General features: G+C 32.2%; 1 protein-coding gene across 2 annotated transcripts; it reads right to left on the bottom strand.

The window, feature by feature from the left end:
- Positions 1–681: 681 nt before the first annotated feature.
- Positions 682–12,563, bottom strand: LOC107883699. 2 transcript variants are annotated; one of them, XM_016804243.2, is made up of 4 exons: positions 12,298–12,563; positions 11,937–12,196; positions 11,731–11,873; positions 682–769 (listed from the first exon to the last, which is right to left on the bottom strand). In XM_016804243.2, exons 2-4 carry the CDS (start codon positions 12,159–12,161, stop codon positions 757–759), a joined length of 381 nt encoding a protein of 126 aa, XP_016659732.1. In that variant the 5' UTR covers positions 12,162–12,196; positions 12,298–12,563; the 3' UTR covers positions 682–756. The 2 variants fall into 2 exon arrangements, with proteins under 2 accessions (XP_016659732.1, XP_016659733.1); XM_016804244.2 differs by lacking the exon at positions 682–769 and adding an exon at positions 10,464–10,583 and having other exon boundaries at positions 12,298–12,562.
- Positions 12,564–13,516: the final 953 nt, after the last annotated feature.

Genomic DNA, 13,516 nt, shown 5'->3' with positions numbered 1-13,516 from the left:
AATAATGTTGATGTTAAAGTCTTATTACTTATCAGTTATATCACTCAACTCAAATTTCGAAAATATTTCTCTCTCTCCCTCTCTCTCTCTCTCTCACTCACTCACTCACTCACACTTTCTCTCAATTTATATTGTCGTCAAAACAATCAGATAAAAGGTTTTTCCCGGAAAATAACATTTTCAATTTGGACAAAGAGATATAATCGCGCACAACACTAAAATACGATGTTAATTAGGTACATCTCTTTGTTGATTCAATTTTACTTCTAAACCTAAATACTAAGAGACGCTTTCATTGAAAGTATACGGATATAATATACATATTTATTTGCAAAGATTACAAACTTCGATCTACTTCTGACTGAAAACTTAAACAGTAATTCGAAAGTTGAGTTCTTTTTCGTTTTATTACATTCTGATACGGTACTTACTTATATTAAATGTGATTGTCTCAGAGTGTAACCAACGTGGTGAATGTCAATGAACATAATTAAAATCTTGGCCTATTTAATAATTTACTTTTATTTTCACAATAACAATGTTTAACATCATTAAAATATTCAATGAAATATTTTGTTTATAAAAAAAAATCAAGATTAAAGTCTATAAAAATAGATAAAATATAATTTCATAACAATATATTATATAGATCAATAGAATACATTTTTATTGAACATTTAACTAGAGTTTATCATATATTGACAGGTATCATTGACATTTCATACTTCACATTTCATATGCGACTTCACTTCAAATCTAAAAACTAAGACTGAAACAAAATAAATATTTTATATTGAAAAAGTTCAAGGCGCAAGTTCTTACGAACGTTTATTATATAGTATTTATTTATAAATTAACTAAGCATTTTTTTTAAGTACTGATTGGTTAATTATTACTCGTATAACCAAAACAAAATCATTTTCCTTACGATTTGAAATATTTATTACAAGTATTTTGAATTTTCTGTCAGTATTTTTCTGTTTATAAAATAATAATAATAATATTGCGTTGATTTAAAGGTTTTTTTGAAATATAATTTAATATTATTTGTGTTTAGTAAATATATCGAATATTCTTATAATATTTGTGGTGTAATTCAAATAATTATAACTGATTGTAATTATATTTTGGATTAAACTAACAACAATGCAATAAAACAATCAATAAAAAACCAACAACATAGCCTCTGAGCCCTACGCAGGATTAATATATTTAAACTGCAACATTTTGTTCCATATAGTATAATTTTAGGACACCCATCATTCCCGTTATATTTCCTTCGTATATGCAGCAACTCATCTTTCCCGTTTTAATAATGTGTGGTTTATTACGTGGTTCTGTTGAAATGTATTGGATTTTGAACTATTTATCATGACCCATTTCTCTCCCCATTTTATCGAAAACCACCCCAAATTAGATATTGGCCGTGCTATGATATCAACACGTTAGCCGGTCTCATGTAGACTCTAATCAAATAATCGACAAAATATCTTCGTGTGAAGTGCTACGAGGGGTGATAACAACCCCAAGGGCGATTTAATTTCTGCAGGAAAAAAAACTAAAATGGACTATATAATATTAGTATTATAAACGTATGTAAACTATTCGTGTAAGTACCAACATTATTATTATTATTATTTTTTAATACACTGCTAATAATTAGTAAAAACAATTAATATATGTATACAATAATACTATTATAATATTAATATCAAACGTTTTCGTAAAATATTAAACCATTCGCCCAAAATCGGGCGATTGACGCCATAGACTCGCGGCATCTTCGGATAACCCCGACCGAATCCTCTAAGGTTTTCCGCTCAACTGCTCAAGTATGTATGCCGTACGTATATAATAATATACCTAAACGTGTTATAGTCGTCCGGACCCGAAAGTCGTGCACGCGTGTTTTATTTCGGCTTTTTAGTGGTTAGCTTCACGTCGTCGTTGTTTACGATTCCGCATACCATACTAGGTATAAGGTATAATATATATGTATTTACATGCGTAAACACCGCGTATACGGTATAAATCCGATTTGAGCGCGGCGCGTATACAATCATAATAATAATATTATTATAAACACAGGTGTTTATTGTAATGTACACGAAACCGGCGGGGCGGGGCGATGTCGGGTGGAAAAGTACATAAATGTATACACCTACCTATATACGTATGCGCGCAGGAAATACCGGTAAATTCGATTATGAACTACCCCGAGGCGATATTTTTATTTTTTTCCTTTACTCTCCCGGCCTGTCGTACAATAATAATATGTGGATTCCCTTCGGGTACAAGGCGGTTACAATCAGGTCACGTTTATAATGAAACGGTCAATTTTATGGAGGATAACCTGCATCCCCAGCCATCCTCCCCCCCCCACCGTCGCATATCCACCACGCACCACGCAGTTTACGGCGGGCCTGGACGACAAAGTCGGAAAACGATGAACAGACGATCGGGGGCATGTGTGTGTGTGTGTGTGTGTGTGTGTGTGTGTGTGTGTGTGTGTGTGTGTGTGTGTGTGTGTGTGTGTGTGTGAGTGTTGATGTGTGTGTGTGTGTGTGCGTCTGGTGGTGTGGATGTGCGCGAGGGGGTGTAGGCAGCCGAGATGGGTGGGTGATTGGCGGCGGGGACAGCGGAGACGCGGGGGGGCAGGACAACTATACGCGTATAAACCGTATTTGGTTATTGCTTTCGGGCGGCTGGTGGCACGTAAGGGCGTTTGTTTGTAATGGAAGCGAAACTGTCCCCTTAAATAAGGTTTATCATTAAATTTATTGGCATTATCTTATGAGTCAACTGCGCGTTTACGAAACGTCCCACCCGGCTGCTGCCGCCACCACCGCCGCGTTCTCTCCAATAACTCAAACCCATTTGTTTCTCCTTCCCCGCCCACCTTACGTCCGTTTCATCCCCACTCGCTCACTCTTTCTCACACTCTCTCTTTTTCTCTGTCTCTCTCTGTCACCATTTATACGTTTCTCTCTCCACACACACATAGAGACAGTCGGTTTACCGTTTTCTCTCATCCTGCACCACCATCGCGCGTGCAAACAATCCGCAACATTAAACTGATCAGTCCGCGCGCATATATAGTTTTAATTATTTGAACACACATACAAGACGTGTTGTGTACCAATCGAATTTAATCTCAGTATTTAAGTGTCTGACTTCCTGCTATCCCCCACCAACAAACCCTCACCGTGCTTGCGACGCCCTCGTTTCTTGTTCGGCGAGTCTCCTCCGTCGACACCGTAGCCCGGGGATAAACACGACTAGCGCCACCGTACTGTACATTCAAACTCAAAATACGACTGAATTAAAAGCGAAAAAAACCTCTGAGCCCATGATTTGTGAAACTATATATGTATAATAAAATGTGTTGTATCACATCGGTCGGTTGGTAGGTAGGTAGGTATAGTGGCTTCGTAAACACACTCGTAATCCACACAGACCGAAGAGAGTAAATAAGATTATGCGCGTTTACACGTCAATTTTGAATCACCGTAGTCACCTATATAATATATATGTTTAATTAAACGTGTTTATATTATAGGCACTACACGCAATAAATAATAACAACGTTTTTCGTAAATTTTTTTATAATGACCCAGTATATTTACCTAGTTACATATATATAGACATATATATTGACCAAGTAAAAGCGGATCCAGATTTTGATTTTTGTGTTAATAATTTATGGTATAGTCAGTGGGTGGACACTTTTGGGTGGCAGGCCGATAACAGAAAATCATTCGCCATTTTATTTGACGTGGTTTTATCAGTTTTAATTCAAGATAAGAAACATATTCCAAACAACATTACAGTTTACAAATCACTAATCGGTCTAATCGCTAATTAAAATTGATAAAAACCCACTCAATTAAAATGGCGGCTGATTTTTTGTTTGGCCCTATCTTACTGTATAATTTGTTATCAGTGTCCATTCTGATTATTCTATTCTGTGGTATAGTACTATAGTTAGCTAAAAACTAAGCTAATCATGTTTTTCAAAACAAATCTAGATAGTATGAAGCCGAAATTTAATGATAATCCGTAAAAATTGACATGACGCAATTAAACATTTTTGAAAATCATTAGTTGGTCTTTCATTCTAATTATAAAATAATGAACTGTTCTACATTTAAGAAATACAATATTAGTTTTGGTACTTAAAAAATATTATTTACAACTTTACAACATATCAAAAACTTGAGTTACTCCGTCTATTTATTAATTTACTAATAAATTAATTAAAAAGTGTTTTTTATTGTAATTTACGCCAATAAACAAACATGCTAATTATTATTATTGTTATAGATTACTTTTGAGGGATTCAAAATTAAATATATTTATTTGCCACAGCCCACTGCAGGTATGCATAGAGTGTTACATCATTTTTAGTACATAATAATTATAATGCTGTATGTGCATTCGGTATTTAACATTTTAACGTAAAACGCGCATCGTGTTATTTAGATTAAGATGATATCTTCTGACAAATGAATTACTCCGTATTATCGTATACTTGTTTCTGTGTCATTGTATAATATGTATGATACAATATTGTTTTTTTTATTTAAAAAAATAGTAAAAGTCGTGTTTGAAAATCGGACAAATCTGAATTAAACTTATTTATAGTTCAAATTCTATAGAAAGTATTGTTATTTCCGGTCAATCACCCCATGGACCACTCGATGTGGTCAATCAAAGTTCGATTTTGGCCAATATAATATTTTATAATGTTTTGAGTTTACAAAACAGAAATATCTCAACAATTTCAAAATATTCGCCTCGGGTATTCCGCAAGCGTTATGTAAACATATTTTTGATTTCTGTGTCATGAAACAACGATTAATATATTATGTCGTTGTATTTATTTAAACAGCAACCTAACATTTTCTATGTTTGTATTATATACACTTATTATTTATACGGAGAAGGGGAGGAAAGCGTCGCTCTGCACAGCTAGCACAGGTGTATTGATTAGTAATAATACACTATCCGATTAAAGGGTGCGGCGATGAGTGGGTCGGACGGAGAAAAAGGATTTTCGTCGGTGTCGCGAGTACCTACCTACCTATATACGTCCTACAACTCTCTTATCGCGCGTGCCGGTGTATAAAATAAGCGTACTCGACGATTTGGCCCCCAAAAACGTCGGCTGGCAAACGGTCACCATACACGCGCCCGCGTGTGTATGTGTAGACGAGTGTGGGTGTGTGCATATGTGTGAGTGTTCGCAAAAAGGTTTAGCCTATGTCGTATTCCAAACTGAGTCGATATAGGACCGGGCCAGCTATTATTTTGGAGAGAGAGGGAGAGAGAGAGAGCGTTTTTATTCGGGCAAAACTTTTCCCGTAAATGAAAAGGCGACTCGTTGAAAATAACGTCGCTGCCCGTTGCACCGCGCAGTGCGGCAGTCGTCGTCGTCGCGTAAGGGCCACGTAGAAGAGTACAATATATATAATAATATAAAAACAAACGATATGGTCCGGAAAAGGTCGTCGCCCGACTGGGACGTGAATTTTACGACGGTCGGTGTATATCATTATATGTACGGCGCGATAAGTCTTTATTCCTATAATATGAAATCGATTCCTATATAATATACGCATAAAATAGCCGACTTCTACGAATGTCGCTCGCTGCATAAATTGTCCGTGCGACGACAATAATAGTATCGTTCAGATATTATGATACGGAAATTCCGTCGAGTATAATATATAATTTAGACATTATATCGGTGTAGGCTGGAGGCGGTCTTAGAGAGATTATGGTTGGAAACACTATACTATATTACATTTTAAAATTATTTCTCCGACAGTAATATTGCCACTGTCTCTTTTTTTTACTATGCGTCAAATTTTTTTATTACTGAATAATCCATCAGTGGTTATAATAATATCAAGAAAGACAACTATTCACAATCGATTAACTCGATAGACTATGGTATCATAGGTTTTGGTTTTTATTTTATAGGCAATAGAATCACTCAATGGCGTATAGTTTAGGGTTAAAAATAAGAAGTGATCCAAAAGTGTCACGCAGACCAAATATATGTAGCTACATCATTGTGTTATTAATGATGAACACGGATAGTCTGTATTTTGGATTATAAATGTTTCATTGTATGATTAACTTTTGAAAAATTTTAATAACACGTCAGATCAGATCTGCAGTGTACTTTAAACGCGATCAGTACAACATTAACGGATTATATTATAATGTCAACGTAAACTAACGGAATCTATACTTTATCAAACCATACAAATCAACCCCCTTCAAATTATTTTTAAATCGTTCAGTTGGTTCGCCTCGCATATCGATAATCACTTTAATCAATGCAGCATTGCAGCTATAATATTAAATTGTATAACCTTTATATTGATGCGTTGTTTGTTATAAAGACACATGGGATATAGGTCACTGTAATGTGAACGCTATTCGTACATGTAATTATAAAAACTACCGAAAAACGTAATTTAAAAGGCAACACATAAATCACATTTTGATCGAATCCTATATTTAACTTATAATAAGGACACAATTATCAAGTAGCAAATTAGCAACTGTATGGAAATTGATTTCATCAATCTGCAGTAAAGTTGAAAAATCTGTGATAGGTGGTGTGCACTGTTGCCACATAATTGAAGTAAAACATTTTTTTCAGTCTTAAATAGTTACATGGTACAAAATATAATAATTATTATGTAAGTACTGACTAACGCTATTGAAATTAAAGTCCCATAAAAACAACTATAAAAATATATTATTTGTGTTTTGTTAAAACTTTTTTTAATATTTTGATTTTTAAGAAGATATCACTGTCTTATTAGTATTTTTTTATTTTATTTTTTTAGATGTTTATAATTTATATAAATTTCTTAAAAATAATGTTTGATTTACATACTTTAGTATACAAAAAAACACAGATGTTATTATTATTATTTATAATATAGTTGTAAAAATATGTTATAATATCATAATATGAACGGTGTAATCTCAATGAGTGAAATATATCGTGGGTAGAATTTTACTATGTAGGTACCTATATAGCTGGATAATATAGTATATTATATACATAACGTAATACTGCGAATAGTGTAATACAGAAGAGTTGACAGGATTATGAGGGGGAAGTAAGTTTAAGTATAACTTAAATTTCCAGTTTTCGTAGATAAACAACACATTTGTTAGGAGGGGAAGGGGTCAAACACACAAAACCCTACTGGCTACGTCACTGGTCTAATAGGCAGGAGGTCGACATGGAGGTCACCTTGAACTTGTTATTAATTAAGTGTCAGGAAAAAATATAAAATATGTATTCGAAAATTAAAAAAATATATATTGAGAATCACTGGTCCGCTACGTCCTAAGGGACGGCATAGAAAAAAAAATAAAAAATTTTTACGGTTTTTAATGAAAAACCGTAGGTAATGATTTAAACATGTAAGTCCATTATTATGTAACGTGAACTGTATGTTTTATGTAAGCGTTTTTGGGATACCATATTTTTCTCTTTTTTCACCGAAGAGTTCGGTGTACGCGTATTATCCTTTCCGTCGAGGATATTGCAACGCTGGTCCCGTTCACACGTGACATAGCTGGCGCGGGGAGGCGGTGTCACAGCGGGAAGAAAGCTCAGACCTTTTTTTTCATAATATTATATACGTATACAATCCTCGAGCTTACATCGAAAAAAATGCGCTTCGACGTAACGGCCGGCCACTCGTCACTCAGCGGGGCCGTTGCCAATTATTATTATTATTATTATTATTATCGCGTTTATACGGCCGTCCGTCACTCGGCTGTCCCCGCGGTGAGGAGAGAGCCCCGCGGACGCGCGCACTTAACCCGACCGCGGCGACCTAATAATATATTATTATGATAACTACGGTTATTATAACTATATACCGAGCTACAGCCACCGCCGTAGTCCTTCCTCGTCCCCCGAGCCCACGATTCTTCTCCATTCTCCGCCGTTTATTGTTATTAGTATGTTTTTTCTTCTTTCCGCGAGCGTTTTTATTATTATTATTATTAAGCCCGACGTCTGTCAACGTATTTTCCGCTGCGATCCCATTGGTAATGGACCGCCGCCCGTCTCTTAATTGAATCCTTTCAAGGCTTATTACGTGCCATTATCTTTAATTCCGTGTATAGCGCGTATTATATGGACCGGTGCCCCCCTGTGCGGCGCCGACAGCGGCCGCGCAGACCCGTCGTTAACCGGAATCGCCTTTTAAAAACGAAAGGTCTATAACTACTGCACCCGTCGGTGTGTGTCCGCGGCGAACGGTATAGCTTCCGAGTAAATTAATATCAGCTAGCCCGTCAGACTGTAATTCACAACACTATATATTATTGCCACCATAAGCATGCGCACAAGGGGGGCCGGGGTACGGGTGAGCCGTGGCCCACCCTGCGAGACGTACCGAAATTTGTATACATAGTAATACATGATTTAAACATCACAATTTTTGATTTTTTTAAATCATAGAACATTAATTAAGTAGGTGAAAAATAACATTGTTAATCAATGATAATAAATTAAATGTCTTTAAAAATAAAATTGATAACATATTACCATAACAGATTGCGAAATTGTATTTATTTAAAATTTAAAACCGTGTTGACAATTAAAATATTTCTTATTTAATTTTTAAAAAATATGTATCTGTTTTTTTATCATATGAATGATTTGTGCCTTAAATAGTGGGTGATTACGAGTAGGTAAATTAAAGTATAATTGTTTCTTCCTTCAGAGTTCAGGTTTCTTAATCTTTATTGACTTGGCCCACCCTGCCACGTCTGCGCACGCCTATGATTGCCACGATAATATAATATACGCTCACAAAGGAACACTGTTCGACAGCGATACAACGACGACGGAGATTCGACACACAATTTAGGTACAGCTGGTTGAGCCGTTATTATATTTATAATTGTGCGAGATCAATGAGACTTATTTATATGTTCGAGATAATGTCGTCGCATACTGCTCCGTTGAATTTTTCCTCGCTCCTAGCACCTTGATATACCTATTACTTTATTGTATTATAATATTATCATGTAGTATATCAGTCGTACTGTAGTAGAAGTCGTATACTGGTAGGTACTATTGACACTGTTTATAGTAGATGTTTTTTGAAAAAAAAATCGTATATTTACGGAAGGTGTAGGATAAAAACTATTCGGTTTTTGAAACTAAAAAACACGTTCTCCTCTCCAACTTAACATTCATGTAGGTACCGTGAATTTTTCAAATGTAGGTTATTGCAGTGTCCAAATTTGTAATAATTATTACTCACCTATAGCTTAAAAAAAAGGCTCCTATAATTGTAGCCGACCTTGTTAATAAAAGTTCCTACTTCCGGTTTGCCACCCTCAAACGAAATAATTTATGTATACAAAATAATATGACAATATATAATATTATACCGTCGTCGTATTGTTGCACAGTTTACTGTGTTGTAGCCGTTCGCTTGCTCTGGTTCGTGTCACAAACATATGTTTTGAATTGTATCACATCAATGAGCGCGGGGAACGCGAACAGGGTAACGAAAAAAAATCCGACGGCCGTAGAGCATATAATACAATACGGAATCTGGGATCGCGTAAAATGAAAATAATATATACAATCGCAAGTGTGTGTGTGTGTGTGTGTGTGTGTGTGTGCACATTTTTATTAAAGACCGTATAAAAAAAAAAACCAGCTAATAAACATTAAATGTAATGCGTACAGACATATTACAAATGTAAGCTTTCTACAAACGGCTGTCTCGCAAATCGCACTGTACACACACATTCACATATTCATATACGTGCATATATCGTATATAATTTATATGCATGTATATATATACCCACACAGCACAAATATATTTGTTAAATGTTCATTTAACATTTAAAGTTAATCAAGCTCGTTTAATAAATATGAAAAATTGATTTAGTATATACTGTTTTAGGTTAGTGAAACACAGTATAAACATTAGTTGAACAGAAAAAAAATGTTGATATTTAATTTTCAAAAAAACCTTTTATGAATATTTACGACCAATGTTGATTGATGTTAATAATTTATGTATTTATTTAATCTTATAAATGTTGATGATAGGTTAATTATTGGTTTTTATTGTACCTATTTAATTAACCCTACCTCAGCTGCAATTAGGCTTGTACTGCAAGGTTATAATCTGGATGGTTATATTTAATATATAACTGGTAGGTACATGAAAGATATAAATACTATTGTGACTAAAAAAGGTACTTTCATCTTATTATAATAATACATATGAAATGCCCCTTTACAATATATTATATTATATTATTATAGGGTTATGATAGATATTGAATTAATTAGAACACATTATTTAAATTCACTTTGTTTATTATATATTATAATTAGTCAAATCAACTTTGATTGAAACTATAAAAAAAATATTCATTGGATTTTGTATTTGTCTTTTGTAGAAGTCTTTTGATGGTAAATGGGGCTTGAACCAAAACATATTTTATGGTTTCTTCAATTTCATCTCGGCATACATTTTTAAATTATACCTGTTTTTTTACAGCCTCTGAAATTGTAAAGTTATATCATATATTATACATATGTTATCAGACAAATAAGTAAATTATGTGGATAAGCGCGAGTAATAAAAAGCTTGTCTTTGTCAACTACTTAACAATTAGATAAAGTAAAATATTAGCAACCATAATTTAATTATCAGTAAATAAGTTGTTTTTCTTAATAATACAATTACCCATCTGCAGGGTTCATAAATAAAATGTCTAATGAATTACCTATTTAATGTTTAACTAAATTAGTATTTTATAAATTTAATGAATTTTTAATAAGATAATTAACTGAACTAGTCAATCTAAAATGCATAAGTTGTATAGGCAATGTATATTACAATGAATACACAATATGCATGAATAAATTGTGATAATAAGAAATCTTAAAATTATAAAACTACATTCTACTGTACAAAAAAATAAAACTTATTATATTATTGTTAGCATAATTAAACAGGACTCTTTTTATATAGATGCAGTATAATATATACCAAACAAAATAATGCATATATTATATTAATTATATAATAAATATTTTAGGTTATACAAAATCATATGTCATTATGAGACAGATTCTCCCATTAAAATGTATTTTAATATATCATAAATTATATACTATGTATAAATATATTATATAGCGTATAATATATTCTAGTAGTTATTGGGTTTACTTTGCTTTATTTATCAAAATAAAAAAATATTTATTGCCTATCTAATATATTATTAAATATTAATTAATATGTAATATGTATAGGACAATTTATAGTCGCAAGCTTGCAGTAAATTATAGATTATAGATTATAAATTTATAAATGTATACTCTATTCAACATAAGAAAAGACCCCGGTGGCTAAGTTGTACCCAAAGATAGGTATGACTTTGGCTACTAAAGTTTGAATATGTAGGAGAATCAGTAATCAGTATATAGAGTATAAATTGATCGTCACCAATGACAATTTTAGTCACACCTAGATCATTTCTTATATTATGAAGAAAGTATATAAAATATCCAAAATATTTGGATAAAAAATGTATATAGTATTCCTAATAATAATATATTCTTTATAAATAGTATATATAATATTTTAATAAAGGTATTATTATTGCAAATATTTTATATGCACAAACATAGAATTATAATCTTACCAAATATAATAGAACAAATACTCAACGAATCCATTGTAGGAATAGTGTTGCAGTAATACATCGGTGCACAATTTTGCCATTATTCGCCGTACCATTGCTTTGATATGTTTCCCACCTATATATCTATATGTAAGCTCCTTAACCTAAAAATAAATTTGTTGTACTATATTTTGAATTTACTAATTATTACAAATTATAAATATTACCAAACATGTTCTAAATTCGCTATCACCAGCAATTTTGCCTTCAAACGTTTGTAAATCTGTAATATTATCAATTGGTAATGAACACTCATTCAACTTGTTAATTGAAATATTTTTGTTATAGACCCGAGGCTGATCTTCTAATTGTAACTGTATTGAGTCTAGACGTTCCAAAATAACTAGTTGACTTCTCTGAATTTGTTTCAATTCTATTTTCAGAAAAGCCATATTTTTGTTAACATAATTTTGGAATTCAATATCTCCTAGATAACAAAATATAAATTTTTAATTAGTACTTGTAATTACTATATGGTTGTAACAATCAAACTCAATTCATGAAATAAAATCTATGATATTATATTACCTGCAGATTGTTTGACATTAGAATTAAAACTCGACAATAAGCCTTCTGAAACATTATTGCTTATTTTCGAAACATATGGTTGGTTATCTAAAAAAACTATAAAACTATAAAAAAGTAATGAAAAATCAATTTACAGAAGACTATTATTATACAAAATCAAACTGTAATCAACCACACAATCTAAATAATACCAAAATCATAAATCATCTTGTTTCTAAAAATGAAGTGTATAAACAATTTAAGCCATTGATTTTAGATTTTGAGCGGAGCGAGGAAGCTATTGTTTTTACAATGGTGTTTATTTTTTTTATTTTTTTTTTTTTTTATTTTTTTTATATCCTGTATACAAAATTTCTTCCAGAAGGAGTGTTCTGATTTCAATATATAGTACTTTATCTTTTAGCAAATTGGATCAAGATGGTACTTTAGAGAGGTCATTTTTCGATTATCTTAATATTTATTTAAAGTCACGGGAAAAATCAACGTAAAATTACGAAAAAACGCTAAAAATGGGATTTTAATTTCTAACGCTTTGTTTATCACCATAGAAACGAAAATATTTTAATATTAATTCAACTTACATGATAAAATAAATAATAACAAAATATAAAATATAAAGACTGACTAACCGTCTCCGCTCAGAATCGTTTTTCTTATACAATGATATTATATCATTGAATTCAAGTCTAATACAACCATTATACAATGACCCACTTGTTATATACTTTACAGCAGAGCGACATCCCCTTACCTGCTTTTTAAATTTAGTTTTGCATATACTAAAAATAATTATTAGTAATAATGTTTTTAAGCTATTGAAATATTGTACAGGTATATCAGCTATTACTAAATAATAGAAAATAATTATGTTAGAAAGTTACCACTACTTGTGTTATGAAGAGTATGAACTTCACGAGGTTCTTCCAATTCATCAAAAATAGCACTTTGATTCGACACAGGAGTACCTATATATATTATAAAATGATCATAGTATTGAATTATATACATAAAAAAAAAGAAATCTACTTGTAGATCATAATTTAAAATTACATTCTTATATAATGTACCCAATCTCTTTTATTTAGTTTGTTAGAAAATTTTTATTTTTCCTATAAATTGTGTAATATAAGATTTAAAAGTATACCTAGTTTAATAATAGCCTACCTAATATTCTTTTATTTCTCATACAAGACATTTTAAATTCTTGAGAGGAGCAATG

The sequence above is a fragment of the Acyrthosiphon pisum genome, chromosome A2, assembly GCF_005508785.2.
Source record: "Acyrthosiphon pisum isolate AL4f chromosome A2, pea_aphid_22Mar2018_4r6ur, whole genome shotgun sequence".
Lineage (NCBI taxonomy): Eukaryota > Metazoa > Arthropoda > Insecta > Hemiptera > Aphididae > Acyrthosiphon > Acyrthosiphon pisum.
Note: the sequence above shows the minus strand (reverse complement) of the source record. Positions and strands in the feature narration are given on the sequence as shown.

Bases quoted from the DNA above. Each gene is read 5' to 3' on its own strand.
- LOC107883699 (XM_016804243.2), bottom strand. From the start codon at position 12,161: ATGGCTTTTCTGAAAATAGAATTGAAACAAATTCAGAGAAGTCAACTA. The intron at 11,874-11,936 runs GTAATATTTATA...ATTTATTTTTAG, and splicing joins GCGAATTTAGAACATGTTTG to GTTAAGGAGCTTACATATAG.